Source organism: Gopherus evgoodei, chromosome 24 (assembly GCF_007399415.2).
Source record: "Gopherus evgoodei ecotype Sinaloan lineage chromosome 24, rGopEvg1_v1.p, whole genome shotgun sequence".
NCBI classification, from domain to species: Eukaryota; Metazoa; Chordata; order Testudines; family Testudinidae; genus Gopherus; species Gopherus evgoodei.
Genome location: NC_044345.1, coordinates 9,041,032 through 9,058,036, shown reverse-complemented (window position 1 = coordinate 9,058,036; position 17,005 = coordinate 9,041,032). Strand labels below are relative to the sequence as shown.

The 17,005-nt window shown below is 44.4% G+C and overlaps 1 protein-coding gene across 6 annotated transcripts in view; it reads right to left on the bottom strand.

Moving 5' to 3' along the window:
• Positions 1–17,005, bottom strand: part of DEDD (death effector domain containing) — a 44,243-nt gene that overhangs the window by 17,961 nt on the left and 9,277 nt on the right. For all 6 annotated transcript variants that reach the window (XR_003997707.1, XM_030542460.1, XM_030542457.1 and 3 more), the window contains one exon: positions 6,439–6,837. Coding sequence is in view for 5 of the 6 variants with exons in the window: in XM_030542460.1 (XP_030398320.1) it covers positions 6,439–6,763 (325 nt within the window). In the remaining variant the exon portion in view is untranslated. The remainder of the gene's footprint in view (positions 1–6,438; positions 6,838–17,005) is intronic.

Genomic DNA, 17,005 nt, shown 5'->3' with positions numbered 1-17,005 from the left:
GGAACAAATGTTTAATAATGGCTCTTCAGTCTAGCAGAGTAAGGTATAATACAATCTAATGCATGGCACCTGAAGACAGACAAATTCAGACTAGAAATATGGTAAGAGTAATTAACAACCGGCACAACTTACCAAGACTGTGGTGGGATTCTCCATCACAGACAGAATTTTTAAATCAAGATGGGATGTATTTTCTAACAGATCTGCTCTAGGAATTATTTTGGGGAAGTTGTATGACCTGTGTTAGGTAGGAGGTCAGATTAGCTCATCATAATGGTCCTTCTGGCCTTGGAATCTATGAATCATGCAGCAGTTGACTGAAACATAGTAAGATCACATGAGTCTGGGGTCAGTGGTGCACAGACTTTCCCAGTTGTGCCCCCACCCCCATTAACGGAATCTGTCTGTGCCCTCCCTCCCCCCAGCATTAATGCACAGCCAAGGCTTCCTCAGCAGAGGAGCTTTGGCTGAAAGCGAAACTGGGGATGGGGGATAGCAGGGGTTAAAGGCAGAGCCAGACTGAGGGTGGAGCTGGGCCTGTCGGCAGAGCAGGGCTGGAAGTATGACACTCCCTTCCCTGCTCCCCGTTGGGGCGCTGGCCTGGGCCCCACTGCATGACCCCCTGAACATCCCTCCACGCCCCACAGTTTGAGGACCACTGGTCTAGGCATTTGATTCCAGCCAGCTTCAAACTTGTGTTAAAGGAGACTGGCAGGAAACTGCTGTTATGCAAGATCAAAGTGTAATCACTGAGAATAGTTACTATCCTCTTATGCCAGTGAAAACTACCTGGAGACTGGATAAAAACTGATGAAAAATTTTTATTTTTAGAATTCAAATTAAATAAACTTAAATTATGACATCCTTTGTTAAGACCTAAACTTACTTTAATCTATTAAAATCATTTAAATTAAATAAAAATAATATTCAAGCAGCACACATACGCTGCCAAAGTCAAACCACTCAACTGGTGGAAATCACAGGCTCAGCATCTGGAAACAGAGTTTGTTGACGTGCTAAAGCAGATTTGTCAGCAGCAGTCTCTTCTGCAGCTGCATAGACTATTTCCTTCATTTCAGTTTATCCAACCAGTTCAGTTCAATAGTTAGTTCTTTCAAAGTGAGCAACTGACTGAAAGTTTAAAAAAAAAAAAAAAAAAAAAAAAGTGTGTTGCCCTCTTCCAACCTATAAATAAAAATGAGGAGAGAGAGGATATGGTCTACTATTTCTAAAATATTGCAGGATAGGATGACCAAAAACCAATCAGTTTGATTCACTAAATATAAATATTTCCTTTGTTTAATAAATCAGTTTTAAATGGTAAATGCTTTGATATTTTTTTTCTTATGTATGCAGCACATTTAAAATAATTTTATTCAACCAATAAATTTAAAAATGCTGGTTTTGTCCCTTTTTAATTCCATTCCAAATTTCCATCCAAATGCAGCTCAACAATCATCGGTAAAAAAAGTTAATCTAGTAAATAAGAAATGCTTCACTGTTTTGTAACAATAAAAAACAGAAATTAAGACTCTGAATAAGTTTATGTTAAGCTATATAACTGCTTAAATAAATGTGTATAGATACAGTGTTGCGCTGGTGAACAAAAAAGTAAAATTTATACCAAGCATTGAGAATCTTTAGGAAAAAGAAGTTTAAAAAGTACAAATGCAAAATTAGGTTGAAACTGATTATTTAAATCAATCCACCATGCAACAGGACATGGAGATGAAGATTAAAATAGAAATGCTGTTTGTACAAATGTAAAAGGTTGAGAACTTATGTGCAAATTCAGGAGAGAGAGAGAGACCATCAGTTTAGATTTAAAAATAAAAAAAGAATCACGCTTCACTGAATTTTTACCTACTATTGTTCCAACACCAGAAACCCCTGTACACCTCAAAAAAAGGTCAGGAAAAAAATCCTTTGTTCTCAGCATTTTTTGCACACTCAATTTCCCAGTTACCACTTATTTGCTTGGATTTGTCACACAAGAGGGAAGAGAAAAGCATTTAATGAAAATATGAAAGTTATTGTAATGCTCAGAAAACTGGCCAGGGAGTTCTGGGACACATGAATTACCTGAAACTAATGAAATCATCATTAAAAAAAAGAGAAAGTTATCCAGGTGTCTTCAGGGAATCTCAAAGCAATATTAATTCAGTCACAAATACTGTTAATTTATGTACCATATAGATCTAATATGGTTAACACTGCGATGGGAAGTAACTCTGAGAATTGAAGCAGACTGAAATTCAAACTTTCCTTTTCCCCTTTAATGTTGTTGGTCAAAACCCAAACAGGGGAAGGATCAAAGAAATATAAATTGAGTGTGGCTGCACATTCAAGTCACTGGAGCCTTTATGTCAGGGCTTAAAAGTTTGCCAGTCACTCACTAGCTAGAGGATGATGCATGAGGAAATGAGGAGGGACCCATCCCCAAAGAAGTTCAGGGATGATGCGTGGATGAAAAGCCCAGCCCTATCCCAGCTGCTCACAACGATTCCTACCATGTTGCTGACTATGGACCCAGGTAGTGGGTTCTATCACGAGCCGCTGGCTAACAGGTCTCAACATTTGAAGGCCACCCCATGCTGGAGGAAATATGCTTGCCCTCCTATCAAAGCCCCTCCTGACTTAAAGGAACAGTGGATTCCAGATGCTACAATGAAGGAAGACTTAAAACACGTATTATTGATAAAAAGCTGAATTCTCTTACTTTCTTTAGAGGCTTTCTATGGCTCTGTCCTTCAGCACAGCAATGTCTGAGCACCTCACAAACACAAAGAAGTTTATCGGCACACCACCACGACCAGGATGAAAAAACCTTATTCCCACTGTCCAGATGGGGAACTGAGGCACAGATTAAGCGACCAGCCCAACGTCAATGTCTGTGACTGCCCGGATGAGAACCCAGATGTCCAAGTTCCAGTCCAGTGCCTTGATCACAGTCATCCCTTCCTCTCAAAGGTGCAGTAAACTTAGCTCTTCTGTTCACTTTCCAGGTAAATGCAAATCTACCTTTTATCTGTGTAACAATTATGTTGTTAGAACGCTACATGGCAAAATACCAATTAAAAAGAATATAGTGTTGACACTCTGCTCATCTGTTTTAGACAGCTCTTTGATTCACTTCCAGGTTTACCATGCATTATTGAGGACATGAAACTATTACACTGACGACTACTTCCAACATTTTATTGTTGAGAAAAATCAAGAGTTGGCATGTACATTCCTCCCAACCTCTCTCAGGGTTTGTCGTCACTGCAACTGTTAGCTTGCTAGCTTATCTCCGGTGAGGGCAACCACACTGTGAAACACAAACTACACAGAATGATTGGATTAGCAGCTGAGCAGCTGTAACTCAAGTCACTGCATCCCCAGCTCTAGCTTCAGCAGCACTCCAGTTCCAACTCTCAACCCTGATAGGGCACCTAGCTTGAGGTTAAAGGACCACATAACTCAAGCAAGACATTTGTGGGTGTGGGCAGGAGTTGGGTGAGAGGCAACGTTTAAGTTATATCTTGAGCTACCAATGCTGTCAAGACAAGTCAATGAACTGAGAGCAAATGGGAGTCCGTCTCAGAGAAAGGTAATATACTCTGATTTATAGTGGATACCTTTAAATTGTCAATATTTACCTACAATTTCCAGATACGTAAGACAACACCATAGTATGATAACTGGAATGCCACCAATTTTTAATGTTAACCCTTGCCGAAACACTACGGAAGGAGGAGGGTTCTTTAGGTTGCTACAAGGTGACACAGCTAAAAGTAATCAGATAAAATTAAGAGACTAATATAGAGAGCAGCAAGAGCTATGGAGAACCTAGGCATCAGGTTCTAGGAGTTTTCATGGGGATGAATAGCTATTCTGATTCACTGTAGTTACCAGACCAGACGGGTCTCCTTAGTTCCAGATCAAGAGTATCAAAGTTTAAAGTCTCTAAGGCAGATGAGAAGGGGAGCATGAGATGTCCTGCTAGGAGAAAGCCTGGGAACAGCCAGCTCAACAGGCAGTTTGGGCTGTAGTTACTAACTTGACACCTCCCCCGCCTATTTTTGGTCCTCTTTTCCCTCCACCTGTGTATCATTTCTATGTCTGCCTATATTGCTGTTCACAGCTTTCCCAAACAGTAACATGAAATGCCACTGGTGTCCATAGTGCTGTGAACAACAACAGTGAAATCTGATAAGAGACTCATCAATTTCATGGTGGTTTAAGAAGGCCAAGAGCAGCTGACTCAGCCAGAATTGCCTTGATTTACATTTGCAATCATCAGGGCTAGTTTTGTTTTGTTTTTTTTTTATAAAAAAAAATCAAAAGTTTAAATTCTGCAAAAATTGATGAAAATCTTTCCTTGTTATATGTGAAAGTTTTCTTCTGACAGGTGGATCTCTCAGCTCCTGTTTAATCTGGATCAAAGTTTCTGAGGCACAGCATTGGAATCCTGGCATGCTCTAAGGCAGTATACAGCCAGTGGATGCATGACATTGATCCAGGAAGGTTTGGAAGCTGGAGAATTGGTACAGGGTTGTGGTGTGGCCAAGACCCCACAGGTTAATTTGCTCAGATCTGGAAGGGAGAATCGCTGTACCTAGGTGGTTACTGAAATGTTCAATACATCCCACATTCTAATAAATCTCTCAGACCAGTGCTTTGCAGAACGCTGAGTGTGCAGAGCACACAATGTATGAAAGCAGATCATGGGACAGGGCAGGGGAGAAAGCAGAAGGGTCATTAACCTCTTCTAAATAGAGTTTTTGTGGGATGAAGGAACGATTGAGAAACAGTCCTACCCCTCCTCTCTCGCCAACAATCTGTGACACTGGAAGAAGCCAAGTGTGTTTTGAAGCCTCACTCCCGGAGAGATACACCCCTGCACCCTAGTCTATTTCAAAGTTAACCCTGATTTACTTACAATGTGCACATTTCCAGGGGGTCAGCAAAGGGAGGGTATAACCAGGACATGTATTAACATTTCAAAATGTTTCCCTCCCACAGTGTAGTGAATATCAAGCCATCGTCATAGACAGCAGGTACACAGTGCACTGGAGGTTGTAACACCCAGTTTTGAATTGAGTGCAAGAGAAGTGAAAAATTGAATCAAGAAAATTCCCAAGCATGTGCCTGCCATTCCTATCCTCACCTTACGCACAAGCATCAAAACCAACTGAACTTATTCCATTTTTCTCAGAAGACTTTCACAACTAGGCCAGCACCAAGGCAGAGACGTCAGTTTAAAAAGGAATCTTTTCCCACAAACTTCTGTAAATAAATGAATATGGTAGTTTCATTTTGCTTTTTTTAAAAAAGATGATCCTGGAACCCATGAGTTCATGACAAATATGCAGCCCTAACTCTATCCAAGTACTAACATATTTTGTGGTTTGTTTTGTAGGAGTAACAAAGCATTAGCAACACGAGACCACACTACAGCTCTCTATTACAGAAATAAAGCTATCTGCTATTAGACCATGCTGCATGTGGGAACTACAGCCAGACTCTATCATACTTCAGGATTTCTTTGCCTCTCAAGTGTGTCAATTTGTACCTTCAGGGTGGCAGGACCCGTCACTGAAATCCTGCATGGTATTGCTATTAGTAAGTGACGAAATGGAGGAAAGGCAGGAATCTTCATCTCAGCTCCCCCACATTCCCTGTCTGAGCATCTCACACCTGTACACCAATCCCCTCTAAATCTCAATGTCCTGTATCATCCCCATTACACTTTTAGGCTCATGGGAACCAACGGGGATTCCTTTCAGAACACTTTACTACAGCTGATGCTCATTGACCTGACCAACTTCATAATACAGTAGACCCTCACTTCGGGAATGGAAGTTGTTTGTAACTCTCATCAAAACATTATGGTCATGCTTTCAAAAGTTGATAACTGAATATTGACTTAATATAGCTTTGAAACTTTACTAAGCAGAAGAAAAATGCTGCTTTTAACCATCTCAGTTTAAATTAAACAAGCACAGAAAGTTCTCTTACCTTGTCAAATCTTTTTTTTTTTAAAACTTTCCCTTCTTATTTTTTAATACCTTATGTTTAACACAATACTGTACTGTATTTGCTTTCATTTTGGTCTCTGCTGCTGCATGATGCATACTTCTGATTCCAAATGAGGTGTGTGGTTGACTGGTCAGTTCAGAACTCTGGTGCTCGTAACTCTGAGATTCTACTGTACAGTCTTGCCCCTGCCTTCTGATGGGACAGGTTATCTTAACAGCCCTCGGAACCCAGCCCGGTTGTCCCACACAGCAGCACAGACCGTTGCCCATATTGTTACTGGACAACCACAGACAAGCTTTTATTATCTCACTTCTCAGCAACACAAAGCAGAAGCTTGACTTAAACTGCCAACAGAGTTCTAAAGGTCTCAGAAGAGCATTAAGAGCAGCCAAGGGGACAGATCAGATGACTTACCGGCCCTTCTCCTCTTCAGCGTGACATAGGGCAACAGGTCATGGCGCGTGATAATCCTTAGCAGCTGTAGCACCTGGCGGAAGTTGGTCTCATCACAGCGGCCCTGCCGTTCTAGTGCCAGCAGGAAGTCCCTGCCACTGCGGATCATCCCCCTCTCGTAGTCATCAATCACATCCACAAAGAGAAAGGACAACACACGTACATCCCGGTGGGTCAGGTGAGTGCCCACAATGTCAAACATGCGGTGCAAACTATAGAGTCCATGCTCCCTGTCCCCCGTCTCCTCCGGCCAGGCTTGCGCTCGACTCCGTTTCAAGGTGTCCATCCTGCACGATGGCCAATCCCACCACGTGCCACCCAATTCCAGAGGATTGGGGGGCTGTTCCCAGCACTGCAACCCTGAAAGATAAAAAGAGGGCCAACAGGCTGTAATCAAGAATTTTGCTGGTTTGTTCCCTAATCACTCTTAGCAAGATACTTAAATGAAAATTGTTGTCTGAATTCCCGCATCAGGAGCCGTCTGTACTCAGATCCTCCTTATGCAAAGTCATAATACTCATACTAATTCATACATAGCTTTTCACCTAAGAGTCCCTATGGTGGTCAGTCAGGATTATATTTCCCCTCACATTTGGAAAGTGGGGTTACTTAAGCTCAGTGTGTTTTAAAAGGTCAAACAAGACTGTCAGAGCTGGAAATAGAAACCAGGAGTCCTGATCACCAGCCCTGTATCTGATCTCCTCTGCCAACTCCTCCTACTATAAAGATGCTGGAAATCACTCCATCTTGCTGTTCACTAGAGATCAGTCTACTGGCCTTCAAGACATAATGCAAAACACAGTGTTTAACCAGCTTTTTACTGGGTATTTACAAAGGAGGGGGGAGTGGGAAGAGAAGAGAAGCTTTCCATGAGGTATCTAGCCAGTATCTAGTCAGTATCTACTGACACTGCTCCCATGGTATCTGAATGACCAGCATGAACATATCTAAGGACCAATATAAAGTACTATATATCATATCATATTTCATTTAAGAATCTCAAAGTACTTTAAACATTAATTAAGCTTCACAGTTTCCCTTCTAAGGAAGGTGCAGTCTCCCTTTTTACAGAGGAATACTCTGGCACACAGAGGGATTAAGCGATTTGACTTAACATCCAATGGTTAAGTGGCAAATCTAGGAAAAGAACCCAGGAGCCCTGACAACACCTAGTTCCCCATTCTATACTAGCACAACCGAAGCATTTCATTTATGGAGCTTAAGGTGGTTTAACTTTTCCTCCTCCCACTCGTATCACGTTGTTCAATTCTCACCCTGCTTGGTAGTTTGTCATCCTGCCACCTGTACAACATGTGTAAGACTTAATTTAAGAGAGAGAGAGACAGTGCAAAACGTATGGCACAGACTCTATCCAACCCTTCAAAGGTTGGAATATAATTAATTGCATGCAGGTCTTTCATCTGTCATCAGGCCACCCCACCTGGAGTGCCCTCCTGTGACAGGCTGTGGCATGACAGGCGCATCTGCCTCAGCTTCCCTCCTTCAGAGTCCTCAGAGACAACGCAAAGACTCTTAGTTCCCATAGCCCTTGTACATTTCATTTATTACAAGAGAAACACACACACACCCCTGGGCACATAAGTCACAACACCACAGTCTAGATAAAGCATCAAATACAGCTTCAGCAGCTCTCAGCACACCCCAGCTCCCTAGCATCTCTTACCACACCCTGGCTCTGTCAGTTCTCTCTTGTCCTTGTACCAGAACAGCCACCATAATCCTTCCAACTGGAGAACACTCCTGTTCTTCCCAGTGGGAACCCCTACAACCTCATTACTGGGGTGCCTTCTTGGCAGGGAAGCATCCCTCATTCCTCTGGGTCCAGTTCTCTGGCCCTGTTCTACTACTACCCTGCTTCCAGCCCTTCCCCTACCCCAACCTTAGAGCCAGCAAGCAACTCTCTATGGTGCTCCTTTAGTTCTGGCTCTCTGGCTTGGGGATGCCAGCCAGCAAACCCCTCTTGCTGCTCTCCCTGCCTTCAGCCTTTCCCCAGGAAATACCTCCTGCTTCCTATCAGGACTCCTCCAGTCCCCTGGCAGCTCTCACCTACCCTCCTGACTGAACCAGTCTGCTCTGACTCATGGGGACTCCCCCTTCCTAATCCTGAACAGCTGCAGGTACTGCCCAGCCCTCTTAATTGGCCAATGGGAGCACCTGTCCTGGCAGAGGGGAGCTGAACTTACTTCATTTACAGGGACCAGACTTCCTGTGACACCATCTTTAACTATTATGGTCCCAAATACCTTCTGGCAAGCATACATACAAGCTACAATGCCTGACGTGGTTAGTGCAGAACACAGAAAGGAATCCAAGCAAGTAATCAAGTGAACAGTTAGCTTTTTCCATCCCAGCAATGACCCCTGCATCTAGCAGTAGTGCATCCAGCTACTGAGCTAAAGCAGAGTCTGCTTAATGGCCCTATTCAAGGCCTATGAGCAGGGTTTTTATGATAAAGGCCATCAAATATATAAAATCATTGAGCGCAGCCACTGGTATCACAATGAAACAGCAAGCCCAATACATCAAGTATTAGGCAAGAACCAGTTCAGGTACTAAGCAGGCCCAAACCTGTTTCACTTTTAAAATGAGATGGGAACAGGCCAAGTCAGACTGGCTTTCATGACCCCTCCTTGCTTCAGTGAATCTCTAGACTAGTCTATATTACCCATACACCATTGTTACACACACTCACCTGCTATAAAACTGCCCCAAAAGGCTGGAAACTACTGGCCTAGCAGTCAAAAACCTGGCATGCTAGACACCTAAATCTGATGCCCAGACATTACTCCCATGGTGACAGGGGCTGTCAGCGTAGAGCAGCTGATTTGGTAGGTGTCTGCATTTTAATGTTCTCATACCAATAGCTGATTAAAAGTGGCACTGACTTGTTCAGCAAGGGAGTCATATCAAGCCCTCAATCTGGGGGCAGGTGGGGAGAGAAGAGGGAAATCTCAGAGTTTTGAGAACATGAACCCTCTCCGCCTACACATGCTCTGAAAGTGATGAAAGGAGAGGATACCTGGACACTAACATAGCTAAGGAAAGTTGCCCATGGTAGATTGTTCAGCATTAAGAGATCTTGTAAAGACAGGCCCTATCAATATTTAAGTACATTAATGGGACTGAATTTAATCATATTTTAAATAGATTCCCTTATTGATATTAAAACTCCACCTTAGATTATTAAAACTGAGAATCTTTTTAAAACTCCGTTTCCTGGTCCTCCTTTCTGCAGTTTTTTTTCCCCCCATTTCTCTCATCTTAACCCAGTTACGGTTTTGTTTAGAATCAGCTTCACTTCCAGGTCCTCACTACAAGGGAAGGTTTGTTTGGGGGGGGGGGGAAGCAACAGATTTAAAAACACACCACAAATGTAAGTTTTAGGACAATTTTGAGTTGAAAAGTTCTCACAGGCCAAGACAGCCGTAGCTGTGAATTTCTGAACTCGTACTTTGAAGAATAAACTTACTATTCCCTTTACATAGCTGTTATACCTAACACGAACTTTAAATATCATCAGCATGGATATTTATAGGCAAGGTAGGCTGCTCGGGGTAGGCAGAGAATGCTTTGCATGCCCTATTTTGGGTCACACACAGTGCAATCTCTGTCCCCTGATGAGAGGCATCTATAAGATTTAGTTTTGCCTACCTCCTTTCAGAGATCGTTGTCCTCCATAGTTGCTAAGCTACATGGGAAAAAAAACTGCATATGTCTGAACTGTTTTAACAGACTGCACTAGACTGGAAGCAGGCACTGCACAGCACAAAGCAGACTGTGGGAACACAAACAATGCTGTAAGAAACTGACGGGGAAACATTTTAAAGAGATTAAAAAGGCTTTTATCAAAGGCTTCTGGTTTTTGGAGTTTATTAAATTAATTGGTGGGGGAGGGTTACTAATTTTTTAGTTCCCTGTAGCTGTCCAAAAATCAGTGAGTTTCAGGGATCTCTCTTTGTATATACGTGTAGTCCTGTTTCAAACAGCACTATGTTACAAGAGGTAACAGTAGGGTCTATACAGACCAATTCATGTGGAACACCTTAGTGCACTTTAGAAATCACATCCCCATAGTCCGCATTACTGCTCTTAGATATAAGCCAAGGAGCGGAACATCACATATATAAACAAACTGCATTAGGAAAGAGATGAAGCCAACATGAGGGGTGGCTCCAGACACCAGCGCACCAACCACATGCCTGGGGCGGCAAGCCGCGGGGGGCGGTCCGACGGTTGCCGTGAAGGCGGCAGTCAGGCTGCCTTCAGCGGCATGCGTGAGGGAGGTCCGCTGGTCCCGCGGCTTCGGCAGCAATTCGGCGGCAGGTACACTGAAGGCGCGGGACTGGCAGACCTCCCGCAAGCATGCTGCGAATCCGCATTAATTTACCAGTGGACCTCTCGCAGGCATGCCGCCAAAAGCTGCCTGCCTGCCATGCTTGGAGCAGCAAAATACATAGAGCTGCCCCTGGTCAACACGAATTCAGTAACCATGTCTGGTGTTTAGTGGATAAATACTGCACTTGCGTGTATGTGGAGGGAGGGAGGGGTGTTTTATTGGTTAAAATCTAAAATCAGAAGCCCTACTTATATCTTTTGAAATACAGCTTCTCCTGAAGGAGCTGTGCTTTTACAAGGTACACACTGGACTTAGCTGTAGCAACTGTTAAAAGTAAAGCTCAAATAATAGTCTCAACCAAGGGAGTATATATAGGTTGCCAATTAAAATCTTAGAAAAAAGACCTCCTCCCCACCCCCTCTCCGCCTTCTTCCACCTCCTGCTCCTGTCTCTCAGGGCCCACCTCCAGCAAGAAAATAACCATGCTGAAGCACAGTTGCTTAACAGTTGGGGACTGATAGCTTTATACGCTTTAACTGTCAAAATTTTGTACCACAGAGCAGCCCCTCTGACTTTTCATGCTGTCTGGGAATTAATCTCTTCCAGGGCTGCTATGGAATCCTCACACTCCAATTAAAAGTCCACGGGTGCACGCACACACACTTACACTAACTTTATTTGAAAAGTAAGTTAACTCATTTCTGCACTTCAACTGTACAGACTTCCATTTCTCCCATCAAGGTCAGTAACACCCTTACCATCAGAAACGTCTACACAGATATCCTCACTGCACAATTAACTCCAGAAATCAGCACCCAGGGTCTAGTCAGGGTGTGAGCAACCAAAACCCTGCTCAAGTCACTGCACCCTCACTGGTGCTGAACTCACCCACGTGTCAGGTTTCAGAGTGGTGGCCATGTTAGTCTGCTTCAGCAAAAACATGGAGGAGTCCTTGCCACACCTTAGGGTACGTCTACACTATGGGATTATTCCAATTTTACATAAACCGGTTTTATAAAACAGATTGTATAAAGTCGAGTGCACGCGGCCAAACTAAGCACATTAATTCGGCGGTGTGCGTCCATGGTCCGAGGCTAGTGTCGATTTCCAGAGCGTTGTACTGTGGGTAGCTGTCCCATAGTTCCCGCAGTCTCCCCTGCCCCTTAGAATCCTGGACTGAGAGCCCAGTGGCTGATGGGGCAAAATATCATTGTCGCGGGTGGTTCTGGGTAAATGTCGTCAGTCATTCCTTCCTCCGGGAATGTAACGGCAGACAATCATTTCGCGCCCTTTTTCCCTGGATTGCCCTGGCAGATGCCATAGCACGGCAACCATGGAGCCCATTTAGCTTTTTTTTTTTTTTTAAAAAAAAACACAAAGTCACTATGTGTACTGGATGCCGCGGACAGAGGCGATACTCCAGCACTACACAGCAGCATTCATTTGCTTTTGCATGATAGCAGAGATGGTTACCAGTCATTCTGTACCGTCTGCTGCCAGTGTAATTTGGCAATGAGATGATGGTTATCTGTCCTTCTGTGCTGTCTGCTGCTATCATGGATGCCCCTGGCTGAGATCAGCCAGGGGCGCAAAAGCAAAACTGGGAATGACTCCCCGAGTCAATCCCTCCTTTATAGTTTCTAAAAACAGAGTCAATCCTGCCTAGAAAATGGGGCAAATGTACTAGAGAAGCAGTGTATCAGAGAGCACAGCTGCTCTGTGTCAGATCCTGCAGAAATGATGAGCTACATGCCATTCACAGGGAGTGCCCCTGCAACAACCCCACCTGTTGCTTCCCTTCTCCCCCAACCTTCCTGGGCTACCGTGGCAGTGTCCCCCCCACCCCATTTGTGTCATGAAGTAATAAAGAATGCAGGAATAAGAAACACTGAGTTTTTAGTGACATAAAATGAGGGGGAGGCAGCCTCCCGGTGCTATGATAGTCCAGGCAGGACATTAAGCAGTGTGGGGGAGAGGAGCCCAGCATCCCACTGCTGTGATAGTCCAGGCAGTACAGAATCTTTTCTTTTCACATGAAAGGGAGGGGGCTGATTGAAGCTCAGCCCCTAGTTGCTATGATGAAGATGGTTACCAGCCGTTCTGTACCATCTACTGGGAATGACCGGGAGTCACTCCTATTTTCACTCAGGTGCCCCCGGCCAGCCTCACCTGAAGCCAGCCAGGAGCACTCACGGGGTTGATAAGAAGGACGGTTACCAGTCCTACTGCACCGTCTGACACCGGGGAGGGGAGGGGAGCGGATACTTCTCTTCACTGCTGCAGCATCGCGTCTACCAGCAGCATTCAGTAGACATAGGGTGACATTGAAAGAAGTCAAGAAATGATTTATTTCCCTTTTCTTTCATGTGGTGGTGGGAGGGAGTAAATTGACGAGCTATACCCTGAACCACGCCGGACAATGTGTTTGAACCTACAGGCATTGGGAGCTCAGCCAAGAATGCAAATACTTTTCGGAGACTGCTGGGGACTGTGGGATAGCTGGAGTCCTCAGTACCCCCTCCCTCCCTCCATGAGCGTCCTTTTGAGTCTCTGGCTTCCCGTTACGCTTGTCACGCAGCACTGTGTAGCCTGTAGATTTTTTTTTCAAACGCTTTGGCATTTCGTCTTCTGTAACGGAGCTTTGATAGAACAGATTTATTTCCCCATACAGTGATCAGATCCAGTATCTCCCACACGGTCCATGCTGGAGCTCTTTTTGGATTTGGGACTACATCGCCACCCGTGCTGATCAGAGCTCCACGCTGGGCAAACAGGAAATGAAAATCAAAATTTCGTGGGGCTTTTCCTGTTTACCTAGCCACTGGATCCGAGTTCAGATTGCTGTCCAGAGCGGTCACAGTGGTGCACTGTGGGATACCGCCCGGAGGCCAATACCGTCGATTTGCGGCCACACTAACCCTAATCCGATATGGTAATACCAATTTTTGCGCTACTCCTCTCGTCGGGGAGGAGTACAGAAATCGATTTAAAGAGCCCTTTATATCGATATAAAGGGCCTCGTAGTGTGGACGGGTACAGCTAAATCGGTTTAACGCTGCTAAAATCGGTTTAAACGCGTAGTGTAGACCAGGCCTTAGAGATTAACAAATGTTTTTGAGCATAAGCTTTCGTGGGCTAAAACCCACTTCATCAGATGTAGGAAGTGAAAAATACAGGAGCAGGTATAAATATGTGAAAGGATGGGGGTTGCTTTACCAAGTGTGAGGTCAGTCTAACGAGATAAATCAATTAACAGCAAGATACTAAGGGAGGAAAAATAACTTTTGAAATGGCCCATTACAGACAGTTGACAAGATGGTGTGAGTAACATTAGGGGGAAATTAGTATTGGGGAAATTAAGTTAAGGTTTTGTAATGACCCAACCACTCCCGGTCTTTATTCAGGCCTAATCTACCAGTATCCAGTTTGCAAATTAATTCCAGTTCTGCAGCTTCACGTTGGAGTCTGTTTTTGAAGTTTTTGGTTGAAGAATTGCCACTTTTAGGTCTGTTATTGAGTGACCAGACAGGCTGAAGTGTTCTCCTACTGGTTTTTGAATGTTATGGTTCCTGATGTCAGATGTGTCCATTTATTCTTTTGCGCAGCGACTGTCCGGTTTGGCCAATGTACGTGGCAGAGGGGCATTGCTGGCACATGATAGCATATATCACATTGGTACATGTGCAGGTGAATGAGCCCTGAACGGTGTGGCTGATGTAGTTAGGTCCTATGATGGTGTCCCTTGAATAGATATGTGGACAGAGTTGGCACCGGAGTTTGTAGCAGAGTTTGGTTCCTGGGTTGGTGTTTTCATTGTGTGCCATGTAGTTGCTGGTGAGTATTTGCTTCAGGTTGGGGGGCTGTCTGTAGGCCAGGACGAGCCTGTCTCCCAAGGTCTGTGAGACTGAGGGATCGTCCTTCAGGATAGGTTGTAGATCCTTGATGATGCACTGGAGAGGTTTTAGTTGGGGGCTGTAGGTGATGGCTAGTGACATTCTGTTACTTTCTTTGTTGGGCCTGTCTTGTCGTAGGTGACTTCTTGGTACCCTTATGGCTCTGTCAATCTGTCTCTTCACTTCACCAGGTGAGTACTGCAGTTTTAAGAACGCTTGACAAGAGACTGTGTATGTGTTTGTCTGAGGAATCGGAGCAAATGCGGTTGTATCGTAGAGCTTGGCTATAGACAAGTGTGTGTCACTAGGACTTCGAGGGGCCTATCCTGTGGTTCTTTGTGCTGCAATAAACTGAGCCACTATATTCTCCCAGTGAACTTGTCTGTCCTCCTGGGCACACAGAGGGAAACTGTGGAAAAGCACTGGAGGTCTGTCACGCTCCAGTGCTTTAGCTTGCGTCCTCACTGCAAAGCAGGCAGGTTATCAGCCCAATTGAAAGCAGCACACAAGTCTAACCTACACTTCCAGCCAGCCCAAGTTGTGAAAGCACTAAGCACACATGAGAAGGTGGGGGGGAGGAGGGGGAAGACAGACAGGAGGGGGGTTAGGGAAAACACTCAAGTAAGAGCCTGAATTAGCTCCGCAGGGAAGACATATCCTAAATCAAGAGAGGTGTGTCTGAGGTTGTGACTGAATGTAAAAGCAAGCAGTAAAAAAGCCACGGGAAAGAGACCTCTCTCAAATGAGCGGTGGGCTGAAGAGAGCCAGCATTTTAAAAGAGAACCAGAAACGGTGAAACTTCAAGAGATGTTCAATTTGCCAGCTTGGGCAGATCCAGTAGCTTCATTTAATCAAACTGCTTTTGTTTCCTTCAAAGAATGCCAGCCCTTTACCGTCTGTGTCCAAGATTTCCTCCTGTTCTTTCCTGTGACGTGTCAAACCAAGGTCCTGAGCAGTCCTTTCACAAAAGTCCGGCTGTTAACTATGGAGCCTCCCTAACTTGGCCTTGTGGTTTCAACCCAGACACAGCAACATTTTGCCTGGGAGAGCAGACCTAGAGACATCCAACTAATTTAGAGAATGGGAAAGAGCAGTGGAGGCAGAGAAAACTGCAGAACCCTGGAGCCTCTCCTCCATCCACTGCAACCTGTTCCCCTGACGGCAGGTGGGTGGCCGCACTGCAGCTGGCCATTGAAGCAGCTCACACACAGGGCTGCAGGCAGCAGCTGACCTGATCATGCTGCCCTTCCATCCCCCAATCTCTAGTCCTGTGGCACCTGAGTAAGAAAACAAGGTCCAAACCCAAAGAGTCAGTAGAAGATCACCCCGAGTAGCACATAGCCATTTAGAGAATGGAGGCAATGGAGACAACTAGCAAAAAAAGGAGGGAAAGAACATGGACAGAACAGGAAATTAATCATGGCATGGTAAAAAAAAGGGGATATAGAAAGAGGGCACCCATCTACCAACTCACAGAACGGGAGGGCTTCAACAAAATAAGGCTGGGCACTGCAAAGGTGCGTTATTTTGAGAGGTAACATGGCCTGATGGAGTAAGCCTGGATGGAGAGACAGGAATCTTTTTAGTACTATTTCTGGCTCCACCCGTGACTCACGTCTGGCCTTGGGCAAGTGACTGAGGATGACAATATTGACCTACTTCACAGTTTGCTGTGAGGCTTAATGAATGTTTGTGCAGCGCTTTGAAGATATAAGAGCTGTAAGTGCTAAGCCTCATTCACTTCCTGCTCTGAAGTGCTGTGTGCTGTTGATGCACGATGCTGAAGTGCACTCACGTTCCACCCCAGAAATGGGCGCATTTCAGCAGTAGGCAAAGCAATCTCTAAATACTTCTTCCATAACTCACAGGACACCATGAAGTTTAACTAGCTATGGCAAAGTGCTTTGAGATCCTCGGGTAGAAGGTGCTATAACAATGTGAAATATTAAGACTGCAATGGATAGTGATTTTTTTAAAATTTCTGTAACAAAAATGGTGAAAAACATTTTTCAAAATAAGCAATCAACATTATATTTAGAAGCTAACAATGTATTCCAGCCTTTAGGCCTGGACTACACAGATTTTATACTTGGGTAACCATTTTGGTTAGGAGTCTGATTATTTTTAATCAAAATAGTTATAGCACTACACCCCCTACTGTGGACACAGTTATATCAATATAAAGGTACTTTATACCAGTATTACTTCTTCCCCTTTCCACACAGGGATTGCTATATGGGTATAAGCACCTTTATACCAATACAATCACATCCAGTGA